The sequence below is a fragment of the Drosophila ananassae genome, chromosome 3R (genome assembly GCF_017639315.1).
Source record: "Drosophila ananassae strain 14024-0371.13 chromosome 3R, ASM1763931v2, whole genome shotgun sequence".
Classification (NCBI taxonomy): domain Eukaryota; kingdom Metazoa; phylum Arthropoda; class Insecta; order Diptera; family Drosophilidae; genus Drosophila; species Drosophila ananassae.
In genome coordinates this window covers 15161177-15180297 of record NC_057930.1, presented here as the reverse complement: position 1 = coordinate 15180297, position 19121 = coordinate 15161177, and the positions used below count along the sequence as shown (strand labels likewise).

General features: G+C 41.3%; 1 protein-coding gene across 2 annotated transcripts in view; it reads left to right on the top strand.

Annotated features, from left to right (window-relative positions):
• Window positions 1-19121, top strand: part of LOC6498501 (inactive dipeptidyl peptidase 10) — a 33500-nt gene that overhangs the window by 2796 nt on the left and 11583 nt on the right. For both annotated transcript variants that reach the window (XM_001962919.3, XM_014906674.2), the window contains exons 2-3: window positions 10817-11561; window positions 18432-18527. In XM_001962919.3, the coding sequence (XP_001962955.1) occupies window positions 11532-11561; window positions 18432-18527 (126 nt within the window). In that variant the 5' untranslated portion in view covers window positions 10817-11531. The remainder of the gene's footprint in view (window positions 1-10816; window positions 11562-18431; window positions 18528-19121) is intronic.

Genomic DNA, 19121 nt, shown 5'->3' with positions numbered 1-19121 from the left:
CAAGAAGAAAGGAGCAAGTTTTCCGCCAAAGCCGCAGGCACGCACACACCCTTCAAAAAATATTATGTTTTCTATGAATTGGTGTGAAGGTTCGCCGCCGGAAAGAACGTTTTTTTGGTCTGATTAAGAAAGTGGTAGCCGAGTAGGAGCCGGGAGCGGCACACAATCATTAGCAGAATGTTGTGTAGCTGACGGAATGATGGATGATGAATGCGGTTGCTGCGGTTGGTGCCTCCCTGCCGATGGTTTCATCTCAAGAAATTCCAAAGTAAACGAAAGGATTAACTTGGCCAAGGAGTGGGGTTAAAAATTTAAAATTCCTCGTCGCGAAAATTCCCCAAATTCTGAACCTATAAAACCGACACTTTTATGTGATTTTTTGGTCGTCCCGCCTTTCCAGCTGCAAAGCTCGGCAATTACTGGCTGCGAAAAGCCCTCGCATTTTGAATACCCAATTTGGGCCAATCTCGCCGTATTACGTATACGCACTGTCATCCCCAGCACTGAATTTTAATAGCTAAGATTACATACTAAAAAAAAAAATGGAAAATGAAACGAATGAAACCAGATCCCCTCTGTGGATGTGTGCGTCCATTAAAGTTATGGTCGCCAATGTCCGGTTATAGCATCCAGTATAGACCATTAGGCAGGTGCGAGGGGTTTGTGAATCCATTCTCATTTTTTTTTTGTCTGCGGTCTTGTGGCGGCTCCTGCTGTTGATGTTGCTGCTGTCGTTATAAAATTGAAGTGCCAAAGCCAGCGGGGTGTCAACACAGCGGTGCAACAACAGCAACGGAGACAGTATAAAATGGCCCGTTTGTGGAGAAAGTGAGATACACTGAGCCCAGAAAGAAGGAGAGAGCGACGGGCGGACAGCAGACAGTAGACAGGAGCACAAAAGGCTGTCAAAGTGAAGGCGGGCCAAAGCCCACTCACTGGCAGACCAAATTGCTTTTTGCTGTACAAGTCCTGGCAAACAGTAGCAACAGCAACAGTGGCAGCACCAAACTGTCAACAGGAGCCGAGCAGCAGCAGGTGGTAAACTAGAGATGCCCCACAGTGGGGTGTACTAAATAATATACTATTTCTGGATCTAAACAACAGAGTATTTATTTCAAATATAAAAATTAAATAAAGATAAGGGTCTATATTGCACCTTAAACATATTTCCAAATGAAAGAAACCCATAAAACTCGAATATTATACCAAGATTCCAGGCCCCTCTCTTGGACAAATTAAAGAGGCTTGGTTCTTGGCCCCATCTGCAGAAGAAACTCATAAAAAATATTATTCTATGGATATACATTTCATTTTTTTGGGGCCATGGTCCCACGCACACTTTAGTGTTTGCATTGGGCATTTTAATTAAGCTAAACAAACACACCGAAAACAATTATATACCATCGCACTCGCACTCGTTTTCGTACCTACCTGTAAAGCCCCACACCCAGGCATAACATTGGTATAATTTGCGAGCCAGGCCGAAATGAAACTGGGTTTTTGTGAGGTTATTCAGCCAATTTGGCTGCCGCTTCACACTTCATTTCATTTCAATTTTAAGTTTTGGCCGTGCGCCTTTTGCTTATGCTACAGTTTTTTCTACCAGTACCAGTGCCTTTTTATTCCTGGCTGTCTCTGTGACTGTGTGGGCTGCCAATTATGCCCGCCAGTTGCTTTATTATACGAAAGAAACGGCGAACACTGCTCCTCGATTCCACCTCGAGAATGGCTGCCATTTCTTCACGCAATTCCCCGTAATTGTCCTCCTCGACGTCGTCTTGGTGTTGCTTTATTAAACCTTAGCAGAGCAATCACCGAAATGAGCGCACTCACACACACAACAACATATACACACTGTGGCATATAGACTCGCACACACGTGCGAGTATAGCTCGCACCTACGAGGGCACGTGCAACATTTGTATTTAAATTTGAATGTCTTTGCCACCAGAGCGCTTCACCTTGCACACCGAGAGAAAAAAAAAGCACTCATACACGGACACATTTATCTGCGAGCACAGGAGACCCACACACACACACACATCCGCTGGCACAGTTACAAATACACAGGAGCATCTCAGAAGAAGCAACAATTTTTGCTTCAACCAAGACGCAGCCACAAGGTTGGCTCGAAAAGTTTTGAGGAAAAGTGCCAAATTCTTAGAATAGGAAATGTAAAGCTTTTGAGTAATTGGAATTTAAACAAAAAGTTTTTAAAAGAAGTTAATGAAATATTTCAAGGTTTAACAGTTAAGGTCTATTTATAATTGAAGCTCAACCACACGGGGCGTATGAGTAATGAGGACTATGAGTAATAGAGCGCATGAGTAACGGGGCGTATGAGTAATCTTTACCAATTTTGAATTGGAAATATTTAAAGATGATATCGATGACAATCTCTCTTTAAAAATAATATTATTTTAATCTTCACAAAACTTTCTACACATTAATTTAGCAAATTCATAAGACTTCCTCCACAAACATATTTTTCTAGGCAAATGATTCTGAAAAGTTCTTGGGCAAAGTTAATCAAAGTTGGAAAAAGTTTATTCTCGGACAAGATTTGAAGCCACCCGTTTGCATTACCTCCAACCCACTCATCCACTTGGCCGCTCAATGCCATGTCCATTCAACCTTGCAGGCGCTTCCACCACACACCTCACACCTGACAGGCAACCAGCCACCAGCCAGCCCACCTTGGGGCCTCTCCCCAATGATTGCTAACATTACATTCGGCCCGAAATGCGTTCGCATCAAACTATATAACACGTTCATATTTCTTACGGTTCGTTACCCATTTAATATTAAAGCAAATTGCTGACTGAGTTGCTTTGGCCCGTTGAAAATGTGAGAAGGCTTATATATATAAAATATATATATAATCCAGGCTCGTTTGTGCGGGTACATGCAGTCAGGTAGTTTGTCTTAGCCTTTTTTTTATTTTTTGGTTTTGTTCTTGCCTGGGAACATTCCTCAGCCGTTACGAACACTAAATGATATGCAAATAAAAACGTGGCCCGTGGTACGTGGAGAGGAACTCTGTCCCCAGCACATGTGTGTGAGTGTGTGTTCGGAGAAATTCAGCCAAGTGGATGGAAAATGGGGAGACGGAGTGATTCAGGGGAAAGTGAACGGAAGGCTACTTAAATTCAAATTTAAATGGTTTGCTTCATTTAAGCGGCGTACATTCCTCGACTGCCTGGTATTTTTTCATTCTCTGACTTTAATTAAGATAGAGATGACCAGAAGCTCTGCAAGTTTCGGAAGTTTTCGTATTTTTTTTGGCAAAGTGAGCACCTGGGATAAAAGGTGAAGGGAGATGCAGCAGAGCCAGTGTTCAGATTTGTTTTTCTGGCACCCACAGCTATTTATCTTCAGCGCGAGCTCCCCTAAAGTATGCAGCATAAGTAGTGCTGCACACACACACGCCCATAGACATCCACCCACACTGATGCAGTGGACTCGTTGAGTGCACTTTCCACTTTCACTTTGCGCTCGCTTGTTGACTGCTTCCCATCTCACGTTACACCAGCAGCAGCAGCAGTTCTCCTTCTTGGCTCACATCCTTGCTGCTCTCCCTTCTCCCCACTTTCCACTTTCATTATTTGCGTTTAGCTCACGCAAGTCTCGTATTACACACACCCACACCACCCACATCCTCACACACCCCAACACGACCCAAAGCACAACAACAGTCAACAGTCGTAAAAACAGTCATCCAAAGAGTACATATGACTTTCTTCCATTATAACCCTAAGCCTTTCATCCATTGTTTATTCTTTTGGCCCGACAGCATTTTGTGCTTACTAACTGGTCACCCACTGGCCTCCAACTTCAAGCCCATCCACCCCATCTGCAGAAACTTATGCAGCAAGTTTTTGTCATACCACTCTTGTTTTTTTTTTTTTTTGGTGTGTATTTGTATTTGACGCCTGTTTTTGTTTTATTGTTAGTTCCTGGGGGGCAAGAGGGCAGAATGGGGACACAGGCCAGGAGGGAACATACAGTTTTTGTCATGTTTGTTGATTGTGAAAGTTGGTGAAGCGCTTTTTAACAGTTTTCGTGACACTTTTCGTAGCTGTGTGGGTGGGTAACATGGCCGGCCATGGCATGTATATTTTATGTTTCGTTGCCGTTAGCCAACAGCAGACGGGCCAGACCAGGACAGCACAGTGCTGGACAGGACAAGACCGAAGCGGACAGGACAGGACAGGGCACAACTGACATGCCTCGGATGACCTTAATGCACCAATGACATGTTCGAGTGGAAACCATCCTGCCATTCCATTCTGACACTGCTGCCACACTTTCTACCTTTCAACCACCACCAGAGATATGTGTATAATGCAATTTTCCGGTCATTTTAAGCCAACTCGAAATGAAAACTATGAATAATTTATAAGACACGAACTGCAGAGAACCCATAAAGCGAGTGCCAACCCGTACAAAAAATGATTATCAATCAATTGCTATTGCAATTGAAAATTATGATGGTTGCAAGGACTGGGTGTGGGTGGTGCATGGACTGTGTGTAGATTTGTGGGGCATTGTGATTCGATTGCGGTTCCATATTTTACCAGTACCTGCTACGAGTACGAGTACGACTGCATTGCATGTGGCGAGGACATTGGCAAAAGTTTCCATGCCGCAATGCATTTGCCATCAAGCCTTTCAAATCCGTTTTCGTTGTCGATTTCGGCTCTGCATCTATTCATTTCCATTTGCAGAACGTAATGAGTTTTTGTGGCAGACTTATTAAGCCACATTAATGGTCTCGTTTCAAAATGCGGGATATTCGATAAATATGGGCTTATGGGGGCCTGACATAACAACTTGACATAATTAGTTTATTTTCCCAATTTTATTCGGTAGTCCCTCTTCCTATTTCCCCTTAAAATCCGACATTTATTTGTGACTATTACTCAATGGTCTGCCATCAATCCAACTAACATTGTCCAGATTTCAAATATATATATGCGATTTTCGGAAGCGGCCAAAACAAATTACGCTCCATAAACACAAATCAGCGCATCAGCGTCTTTGTTCGATTGAAATCGTATTGGAAAATGGCTAACTAATGGCGCATTTTCGAATCAAATCGAAATTATATTTCCTATATCTATTTATGTACCCAAGTACCCATGTACGTGTATGCAAAAGTTTCAGTTAAATTATTATCTTCCCGCAATGGAAACCCATTCTCGACATTAATAAATTTTGTTTATTCTGTTTTCGCTATTCCCCCTAATCCCAGCAAAGTGTATATTTTGAGTATGGTTATGGGAAAAAAAAGTATAAATTTATTGCATTGTTTATAAGCTTAAATTTTGGATAATTTATATACGAGCACTAAACAGGGAATTATTTCAACTATTGCCATTTTCTAAAGTACTTGTTGATTTTAAAATTATTCAAGTATTATTCAATTAGGCCGCATATAATTCGTTAAATTTTCAATTGTTTTCTTACAATGTTTTCTGTTTTTTAATTTTTTAATTATCCTATAAATAATTTGCCAGGTATTTTAATTAATGGACCACGCACTCCGTGTTGCCATCTGCATAAATTATGCCATTTAATTGAAAGATGTTGTTATTGTTGAACAACCGCAGAGAAATCGAAAAGTTTATGCGAATTAAATGGCTCTGACTATGAACTGCTAAGGCACTCGAGTCGGACGAAGGCACCTTCGATGTCTGTCAATCTGTCGAAGGACGGGAAACATCTTGTGGCTGACCTCAGAAATTCATTTCCATCACCATTTGGAACAACACACCTAGACAGTCGAGCGACTGGGGAATTCCTCTGTCCTTTCCCCCGTTCCATAACCCCATTTCCTCAACATTCTCGCAATTGTGTGGCTTAATGTAAAACATTGTGTATACGCCAAGTTGTGCATTAAAAGCTTTTCTGCCAAAACAAGAAAAACATTTTCCTTTTATTTATAGTAATTTTTTCTCCACGAGCTGAAAGGTGAGAAATGGTATAATATTTGCAAAGGCATGGGAGGTTGTTTTAGATCAAATATTTAAATAATAAAAATCAACAAGAAAATGAAATGGAAATGATGGATAAACAGTTCTTTTTCTGAATGTTTTTTTAATAAAAATATAAATAAGAGAGAAAATTAAATGGAACTTATCTTAAAAAGATGTATTTCAATAGAATGGAAAATAAATATAAAGTAAAAAACTATAAATCGTAAATCTCTGTATAAATATTCAATGGGATTTGTTTGAATTTTTCTAAATTCAGACTTTCTTTCGTTCTGGGAACTCTCTAAACAACTGACCTTTCGTTCGTTCATCCCCAAATGGGTCATCAGCACTTGAAACCACAATCGTTTACATGCCGCATCCGACACGTTCCCCACATAAATTGGTTTTTGGTAAAATTTATACAATATCTCTGGGAGCCGGACGATTGCACTTTGTTTATTGATCTTGATGAACTTGTGCCTTTTTTCGTATTTTTCGGCCTTTTTCGGCTATTGTCTCCAGTTCTCTCTCAGCCTTGTTTAAACATTTCAGGGCTTGTTTATTATTGTTGAATATTTTCATGCAGATTTTCGCATTTTTGAGGCGACCGTGTTTGTTTTCATAATTTTTTTGGGAAAGCACACGCCCAGAATTCGTATTTCTCTTCACGAAACATTTATGTAATTTTGTTTTTTGTTCCAGCTCTTGACTGTTACAAGGTGAAAAATGTTCTTTGGAGAAGCGGGCCATAAATTTTCGACTGAAATTGCCCCCAAAAAAAATACGAAATAAAACAAACACGGAAAGAAGCCAGAAGACATTGGCCTGGACATGAACTTGTCTCTTATTCCTTGTCATTTGTCGACGATGTCGTTGTCGTTGCCTTTGCCGCCGTCTTTATTTGTTTATTTACATTGGCTGACTTTTCTTCTAATTTGGCTTTTATGCCTCGCTTTACAATACAAGAGACAGACGACGAGCCTAGCTAGGGCCACTGTTTCGGTCATTTGCTTTGCCAGTTAACTGTCGACTTCGTTTTGGGGAGCCACTTTCAGTTCTGTCTTGGTCCAATTCCCAAAAATTTATTCCAATTCCCAATTTGGCTGCTGTCTGGGCAAACATGTCGAACACTTTGTTCACTTCACTGCCTGTTTATGGGCCTGTAAGCCGCTCTGCTGGCCATAAAGTGTTGGCGCCATTCGGCGGAAGTATCTGAAATCAAGAGAGTTGTTGGCCAAATCAGCTGAGCATAACACATAACTTGATTTTTTGGGGGTAGGTCCAAAGAATGTGGCTTTAAATTTCAAGAACGACTATATTTATAACCAAAACCAAGTTCCTCCCTTAAATCACACCACATTTAGCACAAGAGCACTTCAATCTGGAAACAAATCAAATATCTAATTTTGGCACTTGGCATTGTTGCCTCGGGATGTGCCGCTCAAATGTCAGGCGGGCTTCAAGGCTAACAGGCCGTGTGGCACCCTCGTTCGTGTCCTGCCATAAGAGACAATTTATTTGGCTCTGGTTTAAGCACGGTCTTCTGTGCGGTCCGAACGCATTTATTATTTTTCTTAATTAAATCTTCATTTTTCTTCCGGCTGCATGTGCGTTCGTGTGCCACGGAAGGTTCGGGGGTGGCCGTTTAAAATAAATTTACGGCTGATGAATGCATCGACCGCTGGCTTAAACTCTGATACCGGGCGCGGTATAAACAGCTTACTGCAAATTGTGCAACGCTGGCCAGACCGGGCCGGGCCGGGGCGACAATAATAAAATTGCTTGCACAACGACAGGCGGTTAAAGCTGGCCGGGTGGCGGGATCCAGGGGCCAGGGGGGTCTGTCCACCATCTCGCTACACTGAAACTCATTTACTGAAGGGCAGTGGAAGGGAGGGACGGAGACTCTGCTGCAAATGCCACTAATTAAGCCTAATGGCGCATGAAACATGCATTAAAACTAATGTGCAATCCTCGTCGCCGTAGTCAACAAAAGGAGGCGGGGACCCAGAGGATGGCCTTGCCATTTCTGGCGCCCTGGGTGGGCGGACTGAGTGGCGGAGGTGGAGGCGTGGGAGGCAAGAGTTGGCCGCCCGTGTTTTCTGCTCCATTTAATGACGGCAGCCTAATTTTATGCTACGCAATATTTTGTTGTTGAAGTGTTGGTGAAGGACATTGCATACGGAGAGCACCCTTAATGGGTGAAACGTAAGACCCTCTCTCCCTCTTATAACAATAAATTATGGAATAAAATAAAATTCCCAATTCGATCAGAGAGGCAGATGGGTGAACTTTCTTAAATTCGTGCTCACACTGCCGGCGCTGGCAAGAAGCCACTAATGAAACATTATGGGGCTCGTAACAGCCGAGTCGACCAAGTCAGACAGACACGCCACAAATCCACTAAAAACGTTTACGGCTTACGTGCAACATCATGGGCCGCGGTCCAGCCGTAAGTGGCACGTAGCCGCCATGTCAAAAGCCGCAAAAGTGTCCGCTCAAATTGGCGGACGGTTGCAACACGTATACACCAGCAACTGCAATTGATTTCTCCCCCTGCTGCGGCACAACCTCTATCAAAAATTGGCAATCGAATTTCGGTTTTTTGAGCTGGGTCCTGGGTCTAATACGAGTATACATAAAATCAACAATTCATATTTTCCAAATGTAGTCTTGTATCGCTTCATTGGAGCAATAAATTTAAAATTTTTTAGAAAATGTCAAGAGTACGATATGGAAAACATATGACAATGATATATGTCCCATCGTGTGGGTGTAACTATACGTGTAGTAGTAGCACTCTGGTCGTCCCTCAACCGGAAGCGACTTACGCACGGTTGCATCAGACCGGAAGCGAGCCGGAGAGCACAGGTAGAGACAATAAAAGTCATGAAGGACGAATATCATATTCGCCCACACGAATGAATGTCAACATGTTGATAACAAAATACACGAAACTCACAAAGTATGTAAAAAAAATAACGAAAAAGTAGCAGAGATGGAAAATAGAAAATAAACTTTATTCCGCAGTCCTAGAACGATGGTTGCATAATAAATTTAATACAAACTATTTTGCTTTGCATTTTTTATTGAAATTCAATTTGGAATTGAAAGCAGTTGCTGGTTCGGTGCTTTTAAAATTAAATATGAAGGAAAAGGTATTGGAGTCACCTCCGCTTAACCGCAATTCTTAACGCCGACAAATATGCAATGACTTTTCCTTTTATTTTGTTGTAACGCAAAGAATTTTCCAATGCTACATTGTTCTGGCATAAAAAATAAAAACCAATTTTCACGAAAACAATAAAATTTGCGCTTGGCTGCGCAAGCGAGTCCGAAAAAACATCAACAACAGGGAATATAAAACAAAAAACTTCTCCCAACAATTTGGTTATGTAAAAATTAATGAAATTTATGTTCGTTGCTATATCAAACAGTTCCATTGTTCCCCAAAGTGATGTTTAGACCGAGGATTCTGTTTTCTTTTTTTTAATTTATAGTTCTGACCGTCGGTTGAGGTGGAAAGCCAAGCAAAAAGTCCCACAATGGCCAAAAGTTTTTGCATTGTAATGCGTTCCAAAGAAGAGTGCACAGTGAATGCTCCCTAAAGATGACTCAGGCAAATGATAAGCACACACTTTGGTCTCCCGCTCCTCCCAGAGCTATTGTAGATTATTTGTGTGTCATTGGCCATTTAAGCCAAAGCTGCTCTTGGGAAAAGATCAAGCTTCAGTATTTTTGGCAGGGAGACTGCAAGGCTGGGAGAAGTGTTTAGTTGGGAGGTATCATTTGGCTTCTTCAGGTCATGTTGCTGCCATTATGTATATAATATATTGTACTATTCTATGTCAAGGATTATGGGGATAATGGGTATAAGATCTACAAGTAGTTGGGGATTGTTTTCTTTGTTATTTAAAAGAGATTCCGTACTATACACTACATATTATAATTATAAGTCTGTGTTTCCGTCTCTTGATTAGTTTCTCCTTTCAATTAGTAATTTTCTAAATCAATAAACCATAATTTAAATCAACAAACCACCCAGCTCTAAACAGATTCCTCCATATGCCCCTTAACCCTCGTTCACTGTGCATGCATTTTGCATAATAAGCTGCTTAGAAAGCTTACCAAGAAGAAGGGAAGCAGAAAAAATACTTGCCATAACTTAAATTGAAAATGTAATGCTATTAACACTCAACTCAGCCACTATAGTGCACCACCCCGCACCCGATCAAATTTGCATATAACAACACAGTCATGTTTAAAGTGTTAAAGGCGCGCAACATGCCACTGTACCACCTCTTCCCCACCCACAATCTGCATGCAACATTCTGCATACTAAACAGATTAGTTTTTTTATTTTGGGTTACCTGCATGTTGAACTAAAAACACAAGAATGAAGCAGAAACGCTACTACCACATTGTAATTAGAAAGTAACATTGCCTGCTTTTGGGCAGTGGCCTTTGTTGATGCAAATATTTAAACACTAGACTACTTAACCTACATCCAAATGCCAGAGAAGCCCAGCGCACACAGAGACAAGTGCAGGCTAAGCAGCCCCAAAGTATGCAGTAGCAGCAGCAGCAGTAGCAGAAAACATGTGTCATGTTATATAAGTTCCCCACAAACACACACATCACACACACGTGCACTCACAAGGCTAAAAGCACAACACAAAAAATTGGCACTAACAACAGCAATAACAACAGCAACACACAACACAAGAAGATGCAACAACAACAACAACAACTAACAAGAATGTTTAAGCAAAAAACTGAATTTAAAAAAAAATGTGTGTTTTCTCTTCCTGTCCCAACCCCACTCTATTCCAATTTAGCGCTTGGCCTAAAAGTATGCTGCATCATTAGTGTCTGAAGAGCTACACCAACGACAGCGGCACAGCTACACCAACAAAGACAAAAGCAAAACACTGTAAACCAGCAGGAGCGGCAAAATTGAAAATGTATGCTCATTAGTCTAGGCGGAAGCAGCCAGCGGGAAAAACTAACAACAAAAGCGCATTTTACAAGGAGCCCCCTCACCAATCTCCACCCCCCCAGAAACGACAAGTTCCTAAGTCAAAAGGCAACACCAATTCACAATTAGCAACAAGGCAGAATTACGAGTAGGAGGCGGAACCGGAGCGTGCCTGATGGTTGGAAGGACAGTTGGCAAGAGTCAAGGACGCGCTTGAAAAATAATTTGCAAAAGTATGAACCAGCATCAGCCGGCGAAAGGCAGTAACTCCAGCTATCTCGTGCCCCACAAGATGCCAGCATCCTCAGCGAGCTGATGCGCCTGCCAGCCAGCCACTTGAATCGGAAAATAAGACAAATTTTCGGAGAGCTCGCAAATTATCGCTAAGGAAATTGATAGATTCGATTAGCAATCTAAAAAGCATAGCATAACAGCTACCGAAAGAAGAGCTGGGCGTCGTCGTCGTAGTCGTCGTCAGAGACAACAGCCGGCGGCTTCTTTAATTTGTCAACCATCCCAGTCAGCCCCTCGGACTTCCGCCAAATCCATCGCTTTAAGCCAACAAACATCAAGTCATGCCTGAGCAGGATAATTACGATGATGAGGTAATTTCTTTTGTTATACTTGCGTAGCGTAAAAACCCAACAACCGACAGAGAACCCAAACGTGAACAGAACGGAACTCAAACCAAAACCCAAAAAGACCTAACACAACACAAAAAAAAAGAATATGTTTTATGCCCAAATATAATTAGGCATAATTAATTTTAAAAACAAATATTGCCAGGAACGTGTGCTCGCGTGCGGGGTTAGAGGGTTACTTTCCTTCCTGCTCGACTTTTATTCCCAGATTCAAAATTAAACCCAAAACCCGAAATTGACGTCGGGATTAAAATTTCAAATTGTTTAATGACTGGGAAAATTGAAAAGAGCCTGAAGAAACCATTAGAGGACATTCAAATTGGCAAATGACGTCAGCAGGATAAAAAGATTAACTTATTAATTAAGGGGCTGGATTTTCTATCATGATACCATTAAAAAACAAAATAACATTACCTTCTATTTTGTTGCAGATTGGTGGTAAGACGGAAGTTTGAGGTATTCCGCTAAAGATAAAGCCAAGATTGGCCAAGATATATATCAGGGTGCCAGAAATTCCATAAAAAATCTAAAAAATATTTTGTTCCTAGATTTTGATGCAAATTGATAGAGAATCAATCTACAAATCGTTTAAGGTATTCCGCTCAAGAATCGGATGGAAATTGGCCAAGATATAGCCATCGCTGGGGGCCAAATGGAACGTCCATGCGGTTTTCAGATTTTAGAAGGGGATCCCCCAGAAAATGGGACGAAAAATCTAAAAAATATTTTGTTCCTAGATTTTGATGCAGATTGATGAAGAATCAATCTACAAATCGTTTAAGGAATTTCGCTCAAGAATCGGATGGAAATTGGCCAAGCTATAGCCATCGCTAGGGGCCAAATCGAACGTCCATGCGGTTTTCAGATTTTAGAAGGGGACCCCCCAGAAAATGGGACGAAAAATCTAAAAAATATTTTGTTCCTAGATATTGATGTCAATGTTGATGGGACGAAAAATCTAAAAAATATTTTGTTCCTAGATTTTGATGCAGATTGGTGGAGAATCAATCTACAAATCGTTGAAGGTATTCCGCTCAAGAATCGGATGGAGATTGGCCAAGATATAGCCATCGCTGGGGGCCAAATCGAACCTCCATGCGGTTTTCAGATTTTAGAAGGGGATCCCAGAGAAAATGGGACGAAAAATCTAAAAAATATTTTGTCCCTAGATTTTGATGCAGATTGATGGAGAATCAATCTACAAATCGTTTAAGGTATTTCGCTCAAGAATCCGATGGAAATTGGCCAAGATATAGCCATCGCTGGGGGCCATATTGACCCTCCATGCGGTTTTAAGATTTTAGAAGGGGTATGTGAAGTATTAAGTCGATAGATGTTAGACATAGGGAAGGACAGGTTTATAACTTCTTATGTCCTTACTTCTTTTTAAAATATTTTTATGAATAAATATTGTATTAAAGCCATTTTTATAAAAATGATAAGACTTAATTTTCAGTTAGCCAAGTTTTCTTTTGCTAAGGGACATATATTGGCTAAGCTCTTCTTAGCTTTTGGCTTATTATTGGCTCTAGTTGGCCCACAAGTCCTGGCGGACTAAGCTCTTACGCTGCCACTTCAGCCGCCACTCACTCTGATTTGAACTTGTGAAGAGTGCACTTCGGGGAGACGGAAAAGTTCGCTCAACGACTCAGCGACGAGCAACTTGATTTTCCTCCCACCATTTTCATCATCGTCATCCGCTTTTCCGCCAGGGCCCACAGAGTCCGGATACTGACTTTGATGGTCAGCTGGTTTTCCGCATGCCTCGTTGCATTTTTTCGTGGCGTCGAGGAATCAGCTTTGCGGCCGCGCTGCTAATTGAAATAAATTCCGCATGTTATTCAAATGCAAAACTCTGTTCTGCGACTACACGGACCCGACTACAATTGCAAATTGAATTAGCCATGCGCTGCATGTCCGTGTTGCCATGGGAGGGTGTGGGGTGTGTGTTTGTGACCGTGTGCTTTGCATACTAAGTTGCAGGTTGATTGCGATGAGGTGGCAAGCCGGGAGGCAGACAGGCATCCAGGCAGACATTCAGGTGGTGCGGTGTGGGTGTGTGGGAGTGTCAAACGGCTGCAAAGATAAACAGCCAGTCGAAATGGCAATCAGCCATTCGAGCGGAAATCAATTAGCCGGCATTTCCACTACGACATCTACCTAGCTCCGAAATCCACCTCTAACCTCCTGACCTCCAGCGATATGAGGGGAGGGAATTTGGGGGACAAACTTTCTCCCATCCATTATCGGTGGAATCAAGTTTGACGGTGCATCCAATCTATTTCACTTGTTGTGATAATGCTAATGATGGCTGGCAGGTGTTGTGGCGCAAGACGGTTCAACAGGGCTTTCCCAAATTCGTGCAGCTATCAAATGTTTAAGGTAAATGTTTGTTTAAGTTTTGATTCTTATCTGTATGTTTTAAAGGGAAATATAAATTTTTTATTAAATAAACAGAGATTTTAATAAATCAGGATATGGTTGAAGGGTTTAAATTGACTTTTAAATTCATACCCAATCTATGGGAAACTTAATCCTTCTATAAATAATCCCCCCTAAAAGCCCAACAATAACTCATGTTGCATTCAATTGTGTCAGCTCTGGCATATTACATTTTATTTTGACAAATTCAGGCAACTTAACGACCGCCGACAGCCGCGACACCTGCAGGAACACGTTAGAAAAGTACAATGAAAAAAAAATGGAAAAATAAGCAATCATGGCCGTGTAATGGAAGCTCAAGTATGTGTTGACATAGAGGTGAGCACCCACCCACACACTGCCACAGTGCCACACGCACACACACTCACCTGACAGTCATAGCAAATGTTGTGCCGTTATGGCCTTGAGCTAAACTGTTCTTGACAAGAGTGTAAGGGGGAGAATAGGGCCGGCAGGAGGCACCAGGTGAGGTGGAGCTCATACAGGTATGTAGACAATAGGGCTGACATGCCGGAAAGTCAGACAACTAGCGTGCAAGGATGCACCCTGCCTGTCTGCATCCTTTCTGCCAACGCCGTCGCCATCGTCATCGCCATCGTCATCGCCATCGCCATCGAAATCGCAATCACTCGCGCCCACCGAAGGACTGTTTACGGATCTGATGTTTGCCAGGAAGGCAGCAGGCCGTAAAGATGGCTTACTAATGTCGCCAGCCCAAGGGGAAAGGCAATATTGCCCTTATGGAATGTTTCGCGGATGCCGCCCATAGGTACCTCAAGGACTCGTGAATTTTCGCGAAAGCAACAACAAGAAAAATATCCTTAGAGAAGAATGCAATATGTCAGCTTTCATTGGATTCAGAAGTTTACCATGCATTTACCATGACTTTGAGTGAAAAGCAAACATGGCCAGACGAAATTCGGTAAAAATTTTGTTTGGAAGGTTCAAGCTTTCGAAAAAGTGAGAGGTCATCAAGGATTGGCATAAGTGTGCACTGGAAAAAGTACCTACATAATACCTTAAGTTTTAATAAGCTTTGAAGAGCATTTTTCTGATAGGACTTTCTTAAAAACTGAAGAATAGCAAGGACACTCTCTCACTATCCTTAAATGGAACACCTTAAATGAAGCTTAGATCGATTCTCTATCAACTTGATTGGAAATCTTTGAACAACTTTCATGAAAGCCAAAAAAAAACTAATAAGGCTTAACCTCTATTTATTTTCTATTATTTTCTTTGACAACAAAGCCCTCCCCCATTTTTGGCCATTCAATTTTAAGATGGAAATTTTCTTAATACGAAATTCATGGAGCAATTCCTAGGTAACCTAGTCTTTGGCGAACAGCTGCTTTTTAATGCGATTAACTCGAAACCATCCTCCTTGGCAAGCCAACTGGCAAGTTAATTGAAAACGACACTTTCACTGGCAGTGGGTGGAGGTGTCTGTACCGCAGCCCCTTGACCTTTACCCCCTTCTGGAGAACTCATTCTCCTATCCATGTTGGCCACTACAAATACTATAACGGGCATCTATTTTTAATGCGCTTAAAAGTGTGCAGCAAAGAATTTTAACGCTCACAGCTTAATAACTATGACAACTTATGCAAATAACTGGCGGGCTCCACTCCTCCTCTCCTAGTCCTGACCCTCTATTATCACCCCTGGAAGCCACAAGCTCCGGCTCTTTCAACTTTCTGCACTCGAGAAGAGAAAGCAAACTTTTCCCAGCTCAGCTGACGAGCTTAACCGCAAAAGGCAGCTAATGCTCTCTGGTCGGGATCGGGATTGTAGCAGTATATATATACAATACTATATACCTACATATACCTACATAGATGTATATATGTCATGAGGATGCCATGAGTTTCCCCATTCGCATTATCTCTGCCCCGTGGCCAGCTCGGTGAAAGTAAAAAAGCAAAAGTGGGAAAGGGGACTGACTCTTCATTCGGTTGTTTTGCGCCTTTGGTCGGGATAGAATTTCCAGCACATCCCCAATGGATTAAATTTAAACTCGGAATTGTGCCTGGAAAAGAATACTTTAGCATTTGGGGTTTCGCAGTGGATTAAATCTCAGGTAACCAAGAATTTAATCAACTCGGTACTCTGGACTCTTTTTCGCAATATGTATACGAGTAATTCCCTGTGGAAAATGTGGTCACTGTGTTTGTTAACAAATGAAATGATAACAATGTTGATCGAAAATCCCCAGGATAACCACAAGTCAGAATAAAATAAAAACCAAAGAAAATCTCACGAGCAAACATCATTAAAAAGTGGAACTGACTTCCGGTTTTTCCAATTGTTTTTTTTTTCCTCGAACTCTTGGCCATTTTTTATTCGCGAGCACTTAAATCGCTATCCGCTTCCAATACGTTTTCAGATTCATATGTCGAGTGGCGCATTGTGTGCAATTTTGGTTACAATATATTCCCAGCCAAGCCGCAAAAGTTTACCATATCCATAAAACAAACGGCCTTCGGTTCTGGGTAAGTTTATTGCAGCCAACAGGATCGGAAATCCACAGGAGTCTGAAAATCTTTGGGTATATCTCAGTAATTTTAAACAACTGACACATCAATTAAAACTTTTAATCAATTTGTTTGCGAAGAAACATTTATTTGCCACCAACACTTGCTCCAAACTTTGTTGCCGCCGTATATCCGGCCGTATCTATCCTGAAATAGAGAACATCCTTAGAAATTCCAAGACCAGGCCTAATAGCAGGGCATTAAAAATTTATTGAAATTAATTGAAGACGCCGCTCATGTGCCATAATCCATTGGAATGCTCCCATTAACCAAAAAAAAAACAAACAAGGGCATCCCCCAGAGGCCCGTCAGAAGTAAATTCATTGAGTTTTGTGGCAAGTGGCGGCCTTTTCGGCAAAATTGATGACTGTCATTATTTTTAATTCCTTTAGCGTTAACAGCAACTCATCAAGTTGAGTGTTTAAATTTCATTTATGCTCGCATATTTTGCATATTTACTTGAGAATACATATACACTCTATATACATAGAGAATGTTTTCCTTTCCGGCAATCAACGTAAGTGTTTTGCAGCTCTCTTGTTTTTATGCAAGTGTCCCAAGGACTCTATGACTTGACCCTCCATGCCAGTGAGGAGGCAGGGCGAGACTATAAATTCAATTCAATTAAAACAAATGAAGTATACGCTGCGTGTGCCCGCAGGAAATTATTATTATTATTATGATTCCACGAAAATGCTTTCATGCAGAAAAGTGAAAAATAAAAAAGTTCGCTCGAAAGTTTGCCGAGCTTGAGGTCTCTATTGTTGTTTGATAGTTTAGTTTACGATGTTTTCACTTTGCCGCTGGTAGCAATAAATTCACAAAGGACTAGGGGGGCCAGGACTAGGGCCAGGTGCCGATTCCGATTCCGACTCCGATATCCGATGAAAGGATGTGTCGGAGGAGGGCGCTTATAAATAAACATGCTGGCAAAGGATGCGTGTGTGCCCTGATGCTGAACGTGTTTGCTCGCTATTTGTCCCCCATTTGTGTGAAAATCGTATTATTAATTAAGATTCGCGTTCCACCCACCTGCACTAATGGCCAAAACGGAAGCTTTGCGGCTTCAGCATATTTATGCGATTTTAATTGAGACCTCTTTCCACCCCTCTTGGCAAACTTTATCGATTAGAGAGCGTTTTAAATATTTATCTCTTCTATCTAGAAATAGATAGTCTAAAAATGAATCCCCACAATTAAATTTGATAAACAGAAGCACTTTGGCACGCAAGTCCTGATTAATACATTGCCATTTTTTTTGCATTTTGTTTATCTAACATGAGAGACATAGTTTTACGAGCCCTTAATTAATTATACGAGTAAAGCGGTTCCACATACATATATATGAGACATGATGGACTAGGACTGACTAGGACCAGGGTCTCTCCTCTGGGCCACCGCCTCGTAAAAATCGGTATGAACTCGTACAAGCTGCGTGAGTTTAGTTTTTGTCGTGTTTAATTTGGGTTTCGGCTCGCCATTGTTGGTTGACTACATTAAATATGCATTAAGCGTTGATTTCCAAGGGATTTTTGGTCCGGGCCTGTTTGTTTTGGTCTGGATGGTAAGTATGGGCCTTGTTCGGGCCTTGGGGTAGACATAAATTGGAAGGAAAACCGTTTATGAGACGGTTCAATGGCCGGCAACACACGCTCCGAGGCAAAACTGAATCATCAGTTTACTAATTGCATCTTGGCCAACCAATTATTTGCGGTTCTGGCCAGTTTATTATTGCCAGGCTTTCATAACTTCTTGGGGTAATGAGCCGCACGTGCTCTTTATGTGCAGCATTTGCATTCCATCGTTTCTCAATTAATTTTCCTAATGTTTCTTCCTTATTATTTCTCTTTTTTTCGCACAGTTGGTCTCCAGCAATCCGAACCAACGGAACTGGCGTGGGATCCTCATCGCCCTCCTGGTCATAATCATTGTCCTGGCCCTGATTGTAACATCGGTGGTAAGTCTCTCCCAGAAACTGGGCATAGAAAGCAACAAAATAGTGTAGCATGATACTGTTTCTCTGTGTGGTGTAATCGTAACCAATTTATATAAATTTCTGTCAAAAGGGAATTTATGGGCAATTAAATAAGATTCAATTTTAGTGTTTTTCGGCTCATTGGCTGAATAAAACAACAATTGGGAAGCTCAGAAACCCAGAAATCCAAAAACACAAAACCAAATTCAATTACATTTTCATAGAAAAGAAATGAAAAAAAAAATCGAGTTGGAAAAGTGAATGCAAAATAATTGAAAATATTATGTGTGACTATCAACCACTCTAAAATAAAATAATTATTTAAATGTAGGATACACCAATTTGTTGGCAAAACAATTGTTTTTTATTTAAGCAGTTAAATGTTATTTTGTTCACTTTAAAACAACACACCACAGAAGCTAAAACAAACAAGCACGCATCCGTGATTGGATCGTAAAAAGTTCCCCAAACAACTCCGCAGTTCCCCAAGCAATGTTTTTGTGGCCTGCTTTTCGGCGGTTTCGTATTTGTATTTATTTCAACAACAGCCGGGGACTGTTGTGGCTAAAAGAGAAC